The sequence below is a fragment of the Varanus komodoensis genome, unplaced genomic scaffold, assembly GCF_004798865.1.
Source record: "Varanus komodoensis strain SLA01 unplaced genomic scaffold, ASM479886v1 scaffold11, whole genome shotgun sequence".
NCBI lineage: Eukaryota > Metazoa > Chordata > Lepidosauria > Squamata > Varanidae > Varanus > Varanus komodoensis.
The window spans coordinates 11,149,605-11,164,420 of NW_025335317.1; the positions used below are offsets into that span (position 1 = coordinate 11,149,605).

Sequence of the window (14,816 nt, forward strand, 5' to 3'; positions counted from 1 at the left end):
GCTACAAATCCCGGCCAAGAGCCCACACCCTCACAGAGAAGAGTCCTCTGGAGAGGCTCCTCTTCTATGCCAGGCCAATGTGCCTCTTGTTCTAGCCCAGGCAGCGCGAAGAAAAAGCTTCGGAAACCATTGCCCACATGCTCCTGGGTTCTCCCAGCAAGTGCTAATGAGAAAGCAAAGGAGGAGCAGTAGCAGCTGGTGGTGGTAATGGTGAGAAAACAGACGTGGTTTGGGAGGGGACCAATGAGGGCGTCCTGCCCTAGGGCCCTCAAACACCTGAGACTCCATCACAGATCTAATTCAGCATAGTATTCAAGAAACAATTTAAAGTAATACCCAAAGAACTGTTACTACTTCTCTCTCACCAGCAGGGCCCTCTTGTCTCACCACAATCTGCTTATGAAAGCACCATGTGTTTCGGATGTTGTTTGCCCTGTGGCATGGCCCACTAGTGTTTGAGAAATATAAGCCCCCAACTGCTCATAGGCAGTTGCCCTATGCCGGTGACATGCAGAGAAAGCATATTGTACCTGCATGTAGCCATTCAGGGTTGCTCCCACCCCTATTAACAACACCCGCATTACAGGGAGCTGTTACACCATACATCACCTTTAGGACCTTAGAGAAATGTTCAACACATTACAAGAGTAGCAGAGTAATCATTCATTTGGATGCATGTGCATCCATATATCAATAGAGGTTGATGGCAAGTACTATTTTAAACATTAATTCAAATGCCATAGGAGAGAATGTGCATATGCAAAAGGACAAAAATAAATCAAAGCTAACTTGCATCTTAAAGGATGCATATGTAAAGGAAAGTCTATTTGAACCTTCAAAGAAACTCGTGTCTCCTCGGCAGAGCTTTGCTTTGATCTGGCAAACACAGCTCTCAAGATCTTGCCTCCAATGCTAGAATTATTGAGGCAATGCCAGTGAAGATAAAAGCACAGGAATAAAATGAACATATAATGCTGAAAGTCAAACTTAGATATCTTGTTATTAGATTTGAAAAGATGGTAATTCTGAAACCTTCTTCTACATTAAAAAAAGACAGTAGGCATATAACAAATACCTACATGTAGACTCTCTTTCTCTTCCCTCCGTTCTCCCAATATGAAGTTCTTAATAGCATTTCATGCAACTGATGGAGTGGACCATAGTTCACAAAAGCATTATGCCAAAATAAATGTGTTAGTCCTTAAGGTTCCACAAGACTCGTGGTTGTTTTTTCAGTACTGTCATCTATCACAACTGCACAAATTCAGAAAACAAGGCCAAGGGGGAAACTGCACAGAAAGGCTTTGAATTTATGACTGTGAATTTTGAGACAAATGTTTGATCTTGGACCATGTTTGTCTGGTACTCTGCTCCATCTGAATTCCAGTCAGATTCAAAGGTATCAGGTCACAAGACTCCCAAATTCTTCCTTTTCTGTTTTCTCACTGGGATTTCCCATGAAGACACACCTTGAAATTTTCCCAGCAAGCCTGCAACTTACCCCAAGCTTATTTGCTTTAAAATTGTATTTTTTGCTTTTCCATATGAATGCACAAAGCACTGGAGAATAATAAAAATGACACAGTAACATTTTGTACACACTGCAGCTTCTAATCTTCAAGGGCAACCCTGCAGAAAATGTACTGCAGAAGTCAGGAGAAGAGAGAACCAAAGCATGAATGTTAGTGGTCTTCTTTCCCAGACCACCAGCAGCCACAAAACCTGTGTTAGATGTAATTTTAAAATAACTTAAGAGGACATACCCTGTATATCTGAGAGCTAAAGCTGAAAGCAAGTGCAGCAAAGTGCGACTAGGAATCAGGAGATCTGGGTTCTAGTCCCCACTCAGCCGTGGAGCTCACTGGGTGCCTTCGGGCCAGGCACAGACCTGCCTACCTAGTTGTAGTTAGGATAAAATTGGGAAAAGGAAGAAAATTATGTGAGCTGCCTTAAAGAAAAGGAAGAAAAAGGCAGGATAAAAATATAATCAACCAACCAATCAATCTGGGCATTCACAAGTTACAGCTTATAGATAGCCTAAGTACTGCTGTGGTAGATTTTTAGAATGTTGAATTGCCACTTGAAATTCATAAGCAAAAGTCAGAATTATATTAATATGACTTTTCTTTATCATACACTCCAAAGAAAGCCAGTTCTATTCATGAGAAAACTCAAGATTAAAAAGAAAACAAAGTTGCTGGAAGTAACATAAAACTAAACATTAAAAGCCGATTGATTTTTCTTTAATATATTCTGTAGACACCTAAAAGCATACAAAAAAGAAGCTGGGTGCATCTCCACAGAGAACGTGTGCTGAAGTTTTGGCACAGTTGTAACTGCTTATCCCACATCACAAGAGCTTCTGATACGAGAATGTGTGTACCTTGTAGGGGAGATTAGAGTAACCTGTTCCTGGACCATTACGAGCTATAAAGAATTTTAAAGTGAGCCTGGGAAGAAACACAGCTAAAGCAACACTGAAATTATATGCACGGTTCTCCAGACAAGCAGCAAAATGGTGAACAGATTTTACAACTAATTTATTTATTTATATTTATATTGAGATTTATATCCTGCCTTTTTCCTCAAAGGGCTCAAGGCAGCTTACATCATTCTCCTCCTCCCACAACAACAACCCTGTGAGGTAGGTTGGACTGAGAGTCTGTGACTGGCCTAAAGTCACCCAGTGGGCGCCATGGCTGAGCGGGGACTAGAACCTGGATCGCCTGAGTCCCAGTCCCATGCTCTTAACCACTACACCACACTGGCTCTCATGACAAGTAGCCTCACATAGAGACAACACAGTCCATGCTGGAACTAACTAGGATGCAAATAACTTCGTACACCTACATGCTACCTACCACCAAGTGGAGCTTTGAAGAAATCACATTAGACTTGGAAGCTTTGGGAAGGAAACTCAGACCCTGGGGCCCAGATAGCTTTTTCATTCTTCTTCCCAGTACTTGGAAGAGGAATAGAAAGGGAAAGAAAAGTACTCCAAGTGAATGGTGGGCTATGAAGGTGGTGCCAAAGTGGATTTGGATTCTGGGGCTATGGGCTACACTTCCTGGAAGATGGTTTACTGGCAAGGGATGGGTGTACCTTATAAATCCCAGTAAGTATAAACTTGGTGACAGCATAGATAAATTAATTAGGAGGACTATACACCGAATCCTACAAGAGAGACTGAAATTAACTTGGAGGTAACAGTCAGCAAAGGGTTGACTCTCAATGAAGGGTGATCAATAACAGTCTTAAAAAAAAGGAAGAGGAAGGAATTTTGACTATAAACCACATGGTCCTAAATGTCGAGGAGTATGGGAAAAAAGCAGGGCAATTTTGAACTCTTAATATAGAAGAGCAAAAATGACTTGAAAAGTGTAACTAAAGCTTGGTGGAATGACTCCCATGAGTGGAACACAACAATCAAAGGATATACCTTGTTCAAGAAAAACAGTAGAAACAGAAAGAAAGGTGGAGTCATGTTATATGAGGAAGGTACATACCTCTTCATAGAAATACAGGAGCATGTGCAGGATGAGTGAAGGAGGGCAGTCTTTTTTGGCATGTACACACAACACACACAAATCATCACTATGAAAAGAGTGCATGCACACCACTTTTGGCATTTGTCCAGTAATTGCTGTGAAATGGATTAAGTGTTCATCTGTCCGGGAAGCATGGACCTTTCCAGGCTCAGACTGCACTCCTATTCCTTCGTGGTTAAGATGACTCACACAATCCTCCCAGGAAACATTGTCCATACTAAATAACAGGTTTTTCTCCTTTCCTTTCCTTTCCCCTTGGTGACATCTGATTATTTAAGTAGCACTGTGCCATCATCATGTCCAATACTTGACTCCAGCTTCCTGGGATAAATTTATGAAGGAGAAAGAGGCCTTAACCAAATTGTGCCAAACTAGCTGCAGATCAGGAAACAAGGACAGGACCCAGTTTCCCAAAGAAGCAGGCAGCATAAGCATTTGGGGAAAATCACATGCAGGCACCATTATTTAGGCCTGGAAAGTGAAGTGAGTTAATATTTGGCACAGCCCAAAATATAATATTATGGAAACGATGAAATGGATAAAGGGCATGCTACATTAATAAAGCAAACGTCTCCATACAAAAACGCTTCTCAGAATATTAACATCAACAACTCCCTCTGTCTCTAAGGTTGCTTTGCAGTTTTGACCCTTTAATAGAAGTATCATGTCTCTCATTACCCTAAGGAGTTTTCTGTCCCCCACTGAGTTGCAACTTATTCATGTGATAACCACACACATCACTTCATCTGCTCATGCTGGAGCAAGATTTAATCGTTTGGGATTAATTCAGCTGGCATTATGAATACCAAACTGTAGTTTCCATAGGCACTCATCTATAAACCTTGAAATGCTCCATTCCAAAGGATTAGAGGAGGGGAAACCTGAACATTTGAATTTACAGGTGTTTGGTTTAACATCGTTGTTTGCATTCAACAGACCATACATTCTAGAGAAACTAAAGACAAGGTTAAATACAGCTCAGATCCAGTTTCGGCCTTACTCATTGCTCTTGAACCAACGGAACTGTTGACCTCTACATTTGTTATTCAATCAGCAATGTGACTAAATGTGTAGCTCACTTTTGCCATGACTGTTACCAGTAAAACGCTAAGGACAATGTCAAGGAGACCAGTCCACAAACAAGGCAAATTGGGAATATTTTGTTTCAAGGTCTTGGTCTAAAGTCACACCTTGCTGAAGCTAAGGCGGTCTAAGTCTGGTCAGTGCCTGGATAGGAGATTCCCTGGGCAACCCATGTATGCTGCTTAAGTTCCATATAGAAAAAAGGCTCAGGGAATCTCTCTCTCTCTCATTCTCTCTCTCACACACACACATTCACACACCCCAATGGGTCAAATCTGCACAGAAACCCAACGGCTCAATGAGGTTGGGGCAAAAATATCCCAACTTCAAGTATACACTGATGATATGTGAGCTAGCAGTGACTGAGCAAGAAAGGGATCTTGGGGTAGTGGTGGCCAGCTCAATGAGAATGTTGGCCCAATGCTCAGCTGCTGTGAAGAAGGCAAACTCCATGGTAGCCATAGTTAAGAACAAAAGAGAAATGCCAGTCTTGCTTCCCTTCTACAAATCTTTGGGGTGACCCCGCTTGGAATATTGTGTTCAGTTCTCATTGCCTTGCCTGAAAAAAGGACATTAATGAGTTGGAAAAAGTACAGAGAAGGGCAACAAAAATGATCAGGGGGCTGGAGCAGCTCCCATATAAGGAATGGCTATAACAACTGGAAAAAGGCAAGTAAGGGAGACATGATAGGGGTGTTTAAAATAATGCATGGCATGTTGAAGCTGATTGTTGGGAGGTTTAGGACAGATAAAAGAAAGTTCTTCATGTGGTGTATAGTTAACATGGTATAGTAAAATTACGGGATTTGCTGCCAAGGGAAGTGGTGATGGCCACCAATTTGGATAGCTTTAAAAGGAATTGGGCAGATGCACAAGGGAGGAGGCTACCAGTGGCTACCAACCTTACTGGCTATGTGCTCCCTCCTTCTCCAGAGGTGGCATACCTGCATACACCTGTTGCTGGTGGGCCTGGGCAGGAGGAGGTCTTCCATCCTGCTGTGGGCAGCTGGTTTGCCATCAAGTGTATGGAGTGCTAGACTAGATGGACCATGCTGGTCTGATCCAGCATGGCTTTTCTTATATTCTTATGAGGGCTGTGCTTAACAGTCAAAGAATGTCACCAGGGAGGACCACATGTGGTTAGGAAGTGAGGATATACTGCAATGTATTGTCACAGATCTCGTGTGTGTGAGAGAGGGGGGGCATCCTGCATTCCTTTCTAAAAGAAAAATATTTGGGATATAAATGCAATGACAGTGAGAGCAACACATAGTCACTGGTTCACATGACTCAGCAGCTGTGGATCAAGTCACCTACAGGGGCTTTCACATGATGCCTGGTGCCTGCACAGGGCCAGTTTGGCATGGCACCCATGGGTGCTCAGCTGTCCATGGCTTGCTGTGTTGTTCAAACTGAGGCAGCAATGTTTGGGCTCAGACAGCCCCAGCCAACTGTGTATCATTGTTCACACAAGTGGCTTTGCCTCTTCCTGACTATCCTTGAATCCAAAGTGAGAGAGCCTTTGCTGGACCTGGCACCCAGGAAAACATACGCTCTCAGTCGTATAAAAGCCTGCTGATGACAGGCCAGCCAAACTGGCAAGAACCCAGAGGGAGTCTTCAGAGTGAAAAAGAAGCAAGATAATGGGCTGCAAGCAGTTCTCCCATCATCCTCTTGCAGTAGCATTAGCCTTCAGAGTGATTCATTTCAATACACAGCCATAGTCTGCCTTTCCTCAGTTCTCTGCCCAAGGAACACCTGACTCACTGTGTAAAGAGCTGCCCACAAAGGGCTCTCTGAAAACTTGGAGTTTTCCTGGTAAGGGTCACTTCCAAGTACGGTTGGTAGTCTATGAAAAGGTGTTGTGGGGGAACTCCATTGCAGCTGGGCTGTTATCTCCTCCATATAAAATGTTTACATAAATCATAACTACTGCATATCAGTGGCTCAGAATCCTCCTCTGAAGCATAAGCCATGCTATAACATAAAAGTAAAGCTTAGAAAAAATCAAGTGGGGTGCCCATTATTAGTGATACAGAAAAGCACGGAACATTAAATGACCAGTTAGTATGGAATTTGGATGGAACAGAAGCTTTGTGTGAATCAGTCACAATTAATTTGAAAACAAGCCCCACATCTGGAACATTTGTGACTGTTCAGAATCACAACATATTCTGTATCTATTCCATCCCTGAAAAACACAACATGACATTCAAGCAACCTTGAAATTGGGGAATGGAGCTTGAAATTTGGGACTGATGTTCAAGAAATAAGTTCATCTTGAACTAAAATGGAAAATTTACCTTTCACTACAGCATCTTATAAACAAACACTTCACAATAACATCAGATCAAGAAACATTTAGCTTTCAGAAGGTTATAACAAAGAGATCACATTCTTTCCTCCCTGCAGCAGATAAAAGGTGATCAAAAAGCACCACATATTAAATAATGCTCTGAGAAGATCTCAGAGCTGCTGGTATTTAAAAGAAAATCTCACGTCATATCAAATGGAGCCTCCTGTGATCCGACTTACTCTTGATAACTTTCTAGTCCTTTGGTTATCCTTTGATTATATTTGCAGACTGCAAAACTGGCTAAGTGTGCAATACTTAGGTGCTTGAAGGCAGTTTTTACATGACGTTGGAAGACCTGAGAGTGAAAACAAGAATGCCAGCTCTAAGCCCCCTCCGCCACCCCCTCCATGTTTTGACATGCTACTTCCTGCATTGTTCTGCCTCTTCTATTCATGTAAACACACGACATGATTTAGAACCCAAGAAAATCAAGGCAAAGCCTCCCTGTTTTTGGAAGTTGCACAAATGTAACAGAACAATATACATTTCCCCTGATCACCACACAGTGACTTAGGGTTCCATCACAGAGACACAAAAGGTTCAAAAAATACAATAAACCTCTGTCAAAGAGGTCAGAATGTGTAAAGATAAGCGTGAAGGCCGATGTTTTGACATCAGAAGTCCCAAAAGGAAGTGCAGGTCAAGATAACCATGTACAAAAAATAACTGAATGTTTCATGCTAGGACGTTTTCTGTTATTCATCATTACAAAAAGTTGAGAAGTTTCAGTTTGCTGTGCTTGATGACTGTGGCAGCTGGTCCTGACTGGAGATGGGACCTCTCTATACTACTTATGCATGAAACTATTTGCTGGTGTTGCATGTCTTTCTCATGGTCAGCCAAAAAGAAAAGGAACTTTTTTGATCCAACATAACCAAGAGATATCTGGCCAGGGCGGCTTATTTTATAATGTGTGTTTTAAATTATGATTATTTTATATGGATATTTTAACTTATTGTTTTATTTAGTGTTGTAAGCCGCCCCGAGGCTTCGGCGAATGGGGCGGCATAAAAATGTTTTAATAAATAAATAAATAAAAATAAATAAACAGAGGAAAAGGACCCCGGCTGCAAGGGGAGCTGATGCCCTTATTTTCACTCGACCTCCTTGAAAGTTTGGTAAACACCTGAGTAGGGTAACTTCCAGACAGGCACTGAATCAATTGCTGTGCATTTGCTAGGAAACATTTCCTCCTGTTTTGCTTTAATATTATTAATTTAATAATTCATTTCATGTCATTCCTGAATCACAAAAGTTCTCCGGAAGGTTAACAGTTCATGCAATCCAATTCAATACACTGCAAAATGCTAATGCAATAAACAGAATAACATTCCAATACAGAATTTAACACAGAATATGTTTGAACCACTAAACTTGTCAAAGAACCACAACGGCAAAACAGCTAACATTACTCCCCACCCTAACCCACCCATCATTAAAGCCATTAAATGCCTTGGCATAAAGGCGCTGAAGAGACAACAGAGTTGGTGCTGGGCAAACTTCAGTGGGGAGATTGTTCCATTGTTGGGGACAGCTGCTCTTCCCTTGGAGGTGGCCCTCAGAAGGAGGCCTCAGATGTTGGGCATAATGTCTGGATAGAGTTGATGTTTTGTCTGTGCTACATGGAAGGCAGACCTAAGCTATATAAGGCATTATCAGGTACAGCCAATATTTTGAATCAGGGTCAGAAGCATACAGGTAGCCAATGCAAGTGGACCAGAATTGGTCTTGCTCAAACCTTCTGCTCCCAGTTATTAGTCTGGCTGCTGCATTTTGCACAAGCTGCAAGCCTTGCACAAGTCTTCAAGGGCAGCTCTACACAGTATGCATTCAAGTAATCTAACTTTGAGCTTGGCAGAGCTTAGATATCTGAAACCAAGCTATTCCCAGCATACTGACAGTACCACATTCCCAAACACTCACCAGTTTCACCTGAACACTGAATAAAAAGGAGGACAAAAACAACCCCAGGAGTTTCCCAGGCTGGCAAACCCATGGGGTTGAAGAATACTTTGCAAGCAACACCTTCTGGAGCCATCCACCCCAGCAGAAGCCGAACCAATGCAAGGAGGTGCCCCACACTCAACTCCAAAGGCTACAATAGTCTACATTATTGAAATCCACCAAGAGATGTTTTGGAAACCTACCAAGAAAGCCACACAGTGGCACTTCCTTGTCTCTACCCTGAAACAGGCAACCAAAGTTGTTTCCGTGACAAAACTTGGCTGAAATGGATCCAAATAATCTGTCTTATTCAAGAGTGCCTGGAACTGGTTGGCCTCCACACACACAAGGACCTTGAACATTTGCCAAACTCCTACCAGATGCAAGCATAAATCCATTTCCCCCCCTCATACACACGTTCTCTCTACCTTATTCTCTCACTTGCTCCCTTTTCCATTTAACCTCTTGTTTAGTTTAAGATCTTGGTGACTTGAAATATGAAATAGCTTCTATTTGCATTCAGCTTGTTAGACTGTTTGAAAAGCTTAAAATAAATAGCAGAAAAAGTATGACTCAATAACATATGGACATAACTAAGTATTCCTGCCAGCTGAAAATGCTTGCCTTTGCATGTAGTTGCTTTAATAACATTTATCTGGTTGATGAGCTGTTGTTTCATCATTCTTAATTTCATGACTCGACATTGCATTGTGCTTTATCACTGATACGCTATTTTATTTATATGCCTGTCTTAGAACTTCCTGGGGAAGGGTGACTTAGAAATGTACAAGTAAATAAAAAGTGGGCAGCGCACAGAACAGCCAAAGGATGCTTGTCCATTCCCAGAGGCCTTGGAATGCTGACAGGCTGAGGAGGAAGGAGAAGACTGGGTTTGATGGGGCACTGGCATGGGTGCCCAGCACTCTGGATCAGAAAACTGCACACTGAAACATTTTGTTGCAAGTCCTACGTGCAATACATAGGTCTAACTAGATCTAGAATACTAACCAATAAGTGGATACGCAATCGATTTCCCTAAAATCATTCTAATCACAATTTCACAGAAAACTGAATAATCTCTCTTTCTTTTCAGCCATCTGTAGAATACTATCAGCCTTAAAAAATCTTATTGTGATAATAAAACCTCATAAGAAATATTTGCTGAAGACAGTTATTGGTATACATCATGAACTGATTCCAACTCACAAAAAAGTGAATTAGCATAATTGTTCTCTGCCTTCCTTGGAACAAGCTACTTGAGTTATTTTGTACGGATATGACATTTGAAGCTCAGTGGTTAAACTTGAAGTGGCCCATGATCAAAATGCACTGGACCAGTCATAAGGAAAGAGCAAGAAGCACTTGCAGCACTATAGTTAAATCAAACAGACAGCCCAAGTAGACCAGACTTAGTTCAGCTACGCATGTTCAGGGTAGGAGTATCAATCATACAGAGTGGTTCAATGGGGAAAAGTCTAGAATACAAGAAAGAAAATTTTCAGGTATTTCAGTGAATAATGCACCTGTCACTTTTCTCCTGAATTTTATTTGTACATCTTTTTAAAGTAAAACTTGTCTTCTATGTTGTTTTTTGTTAATTCAGTATCTGTCAAGCATGGCCCAGGGCTGGATAAGAACCTAATGACATGCTGGAGGAGAAGGATGTTCTCACACCTCACTCCAGAACATATTGGGACCAAGTGGAGTTGACATACCGTGAGACTTCCACCCTCCATGGTGACTCCACAGTTAGGGGACCAACTGCCTTCTGGGTGGGCACACGCCCCAGGCTGAGGCCTTCCATTTTCTCCTCAGAGCACGAAAACAGAGAAGGCGATGAGTCCACATCAAGGCCCAGAGAGAAAAATAACTCCTCCACACAGGGAAGCACCAGGCCTCCCCTCTCTCAGGTATATGGTGGAGGAGGGAGCATGAATGAATGTGTGCTCATACCAGGAATGGTTGGGGCAGCAGGAAAAGCCATGGAACTACCGAGTTGATCTCCTCCTATCCAGCTCCTTGTGCTCTCCTCAAAGTCCTTGCAGAAGAGCTACACTGGTAACACACCACAAAACCTTGGGGCACCTTAATGATAAATGCATTTATTATGACATGAACAGCCCTTGCTGCATACACAGCCCTGACCAGCTCCCAGTCTTGCCAGAAATGCAGCCAAACCGCTCATGGCTGACAGGAACAGGGCAACATCTCTCGTTCTTCCATAAATTCTGAAAAATACACAATTACTCTTGAATAGTTCACTCCAAACCAGCTCAAAATGCTTCTCTTCAGTCCTCTAGTGATTGTAATGGCATACAGGTGGTCCACAGATTTATAAATACTATGGAGTTAAGTAACCTGCTAGCTTCCATATAGCCCATCTGATTGCTGAATTATTCCCTTCAGCATATTTGAAATGCACAGAGCCTTTAGAGAGATTACATACTTCCATTATTCAACTTTCCTTTCTTAAAGCTTTTCTGAATCAATCAAGGTTCAGTAACAGAAGAGTTTTGAACAAATTACTTCTTAATTCAGCCCAGACTTGTACTCCTGCAGGGATCTGGAAAAATATCAGGATCATTAGCCCTAATAATTCCTGTAATAGCACTTTTCTCTGGGGATTGGCAAAGGAGTGCAATAATTTAGTGCATTACCCTTTAAACCGCACAGTCCTGCAGGGCTATCGCCTTTCCAGCAGGTGAATGCAAACCTCACAAATGTTAGGAGGAGCTATGGATTTTAGAGGTGACTGGCAAACAATAAAATATCACTGGTAGAGTCAGTCGAATTATAGCTCAGCCCTGCACTTAGCCATATCATTTGCAGCAAACCTGAAAGCCAAGTGCTAAAGGCATACTTCAAAAGTGGGAGTGATGCAAATACACAAGCAATGCAGAGTACGGCTGCTCAAAACATACTGGAAGACTGAAAGACTGGCGGTGCTGATTTCAACGGCTTATAGCAGTGGTGCTCAACTTTGATTCTAGGGAATCCTACAGCTGCCCACAGGCTTATCAGGGGTCCATCCATAAGACGGTAAAAGCAGAGGATTGACATTCCCGGAAGACAGCTTGTTCATGATGACTGATTTTTCAAAATAAAATGCACTCACAGATTCGGGTTGGATCGTGTTTCAAGGCAGTCTGCCCCATTTGCACAGTGACCAGAAGGGTCAACCAACATGGCAAGTCCCCCATGCGGACAAAGTGCCCCCAAACCCTTTGCAACAACCAACAGGCCTGAATGAAGGCATGTTGTGCTTCCTTGGCAATGTCAAGGAGCAAAGGACTCCCTCAAGTCTGAAAACCAGCAGCTTCCACAAAGCACTTGCTAAATTCACCAGGCTTCCATTTATTGCTTTTTCAGTCCTTTTCATTGCTTAAAAACACATTCAATTTGCCACAGTTTATTACAAAAGACCAGTCTACATTCTGTGCTCATCCTAACAAAGCAACCAATCAATTGCTAAATTGAAGTAAATAAAACATTAAATATAGAGTACAAAGCAGTGATGAACTGAAATAATATGTCACACTTCATGAAGAATAGATGCACAAATGAGGAGCAATTAAAATTATATTCCCCGGGTGTCACAAATATTGCATTACCCCAAGTTCTGGCACTTAATGGTTTTGATTTTCAAGTTACTCACAATCGACTTTATTTGAGAAGACAATGTATAAAATTAAGAAATGACAATATTATTCCACAAAATGGTGGTAATCAGATTGTTGCCCAACAGATAGCTGAGTTGCAATTAGTCTCATGATCTCTAACAATTCTCAGATAAAGAATAATGTTGAAAGATATTTTCTATAGTGCTTTAATGAGCACGATCTGTTAATATGTTGTCATAATAAAAGTTAGATTGTGTGTATGCATGGTTATTAGTCTAAGTAACTATGTATGTATTGGAGCTGGGACTGGGGTGCTTTTCTAGCTTGCTTAGGATTGTAGAGGATTCACATCCAGCTTTTAGAAAAGACACAGAAGGCCTGCTATTTGTTTTAAAGGACAAACTAAAATAAAAAGTATGCATTTTAAATGACTGGGTGACCCACATTTCACATAAGCAACAGGAAAAACAACTATCTGTGCTCTGTTCTATCGCTACCCAGTCTACATTTTAGTTATCTCCTTTAGGGCACAATCCTGTGCATGGCTGGCTAAGGAAGGATGGGAGTTCCAGGCTGTTCTCGTTTTCTTTTTTTCTTCTAAACAGGTATATGGTTTTGCCCTTAATTGTTTGTTCCCTTTATCTCAAAACTTACAAAACTGACAACTGTTTCCCACAGTCCCATGTGCTTGATCCAGGTTTTCATTGACCCATGTTGCAACATAGCAAAAAGGACAAGATTAAATCATCTATAAATGAATACAAACCCATACGGGGTAATTCACCAGCTTCACTGAGACAACATGAAATCTTGCTCATTGCCAGCTTCAGACCAGACATGCTGCTTCTGAACATTCACTATGTCCTTGCAAAACACATTTCGAGTGCTTTATGAAAAGCTTGCGGAATTCAGTTCAAACCCTGAAAGCAGATGGATGTGCACCTGCTCAGGTGTCATCCATTGAGACAAGCACAACCCTAACAGCTTTTAAAGCTGCAGAGATACAAGTAAGTTTGAGTGTGAACAATGTGTTTTTCCCAAATAATCATATATAATCTCTCGCTTCTCTGTTTTTCAACATTGCCAAGACTGCACATCATCATCATCATCATCATCATCATCCACCTGATTATTAGGGGCAGAGTACCAGAAGTAAAACTAGAATGTAAGACATTATAGTGGGCATATAAGCCCACCTTTTTGAAATTAAACATTTCAGTCTGGCAACATAATTTAATATTTTTTCAGCAAGCAATACAAGATTCCAAAATGAATGTGCTAACCTCATTAATAAAAGTTTGTGCTCCTCTTGGACTCAGAAGTAAGATCGCTCTTCGTAACGTGTCCCGATAGCGGTTCAGCTCTTCGGTTTTCATAGTGGTGAAAAGGCTGGCGAAAACCCTGCTGATGTTTCTGTCTACTTTCTGTAATGAGACATCAAGCCCCAGCTTTGAAGCCTGGTCCAGAAATCCTTGCAGACCACGAATATCTGTGAAAAAGACACAGACACAAAATACAGTTTTGGTCTTCTAAAGATGAGATCACAGCCCTGAGCAAGGGGAAACCCGTGACCATAGACTGGATCCAAAGAGTGGCTTGGGCTCATGGTAGCCGTTTATGCTTAGCCTAGCGGAATTTGCTTGGACTATGTGAATTGCATCCCATATCACAAACCAGTTTTGCGAACCTCCTGTAGAAGCAACCTATGACACAACAGTGCCAGAAGCAGAAAATCAAGCTAATAGTTATTTGTGTTATTCAAGGTTTTTCTTTGCCGTCCCATTACTAAAAAAAAAAAAGGGTGGCTAAAAGAGAGCAAACCAAAAAAAAAACCTAACCAGAACTCAGAACAACAACACACATCATTTTAGAAAAAATACACTGCATCTAAAATAGTAATAAAAACAAGGATAAAACCAGTTAATTAAAATACTGGGAGAATAAAATATCCAATAGTACATTGATTAATTAAATTCCTTTCAGTTGCACCTCCCAATCTGCCTCTCATTGTAACTCATGGTAGCACCAGAATTTATTTTATCTGATATGGGAAACTTTGTAGGCTCGCAAATTTAGGTCCACAGCCAGTTATATTCTGGCCAATATGCTGGGAGATAAGCATCACCAACCCGACAGGCAGAGACTTGTCAAGCTGCTTGCTTTCAGTATATGCCTTGCCAAGTTAATTTTGTTCTGGCGAACATTCCCTGTGAACAGAGTGGTGGAGGAGCCATGCCCTTTCCTGATATTTCCTGGAGATATGTG

At 41.5% G+C, this 14,816-nt stretch overlaps 1 protein-coding gene across 2 annotated transcripts in view; it reads right to left on the reverse strand.

Annotated features, from left to right (window-relative positions):
• The window catches only part of GRID1 (glutamate ionotropic receptor delta type subunit 1), a 759,138-nt gene that overhangs the window by 281,218 nt on the left and 463,104 nt on the right, over positions 1 to 14,816 (reverse strand). For both annotated transcript variants that reach the window (XM_044420361.1, XM_044420360.1), the window contains exon 4: positions 13,835 to 14,040. In XM_044420361.1, the coding sequence (XP_044276296.1) occupies positions 13,835 to 14,040 (206 nt within the window). The remainder of the gene's footprint in view (positions 1 to 13,834; positions 14,041 to 14,816) is intronic.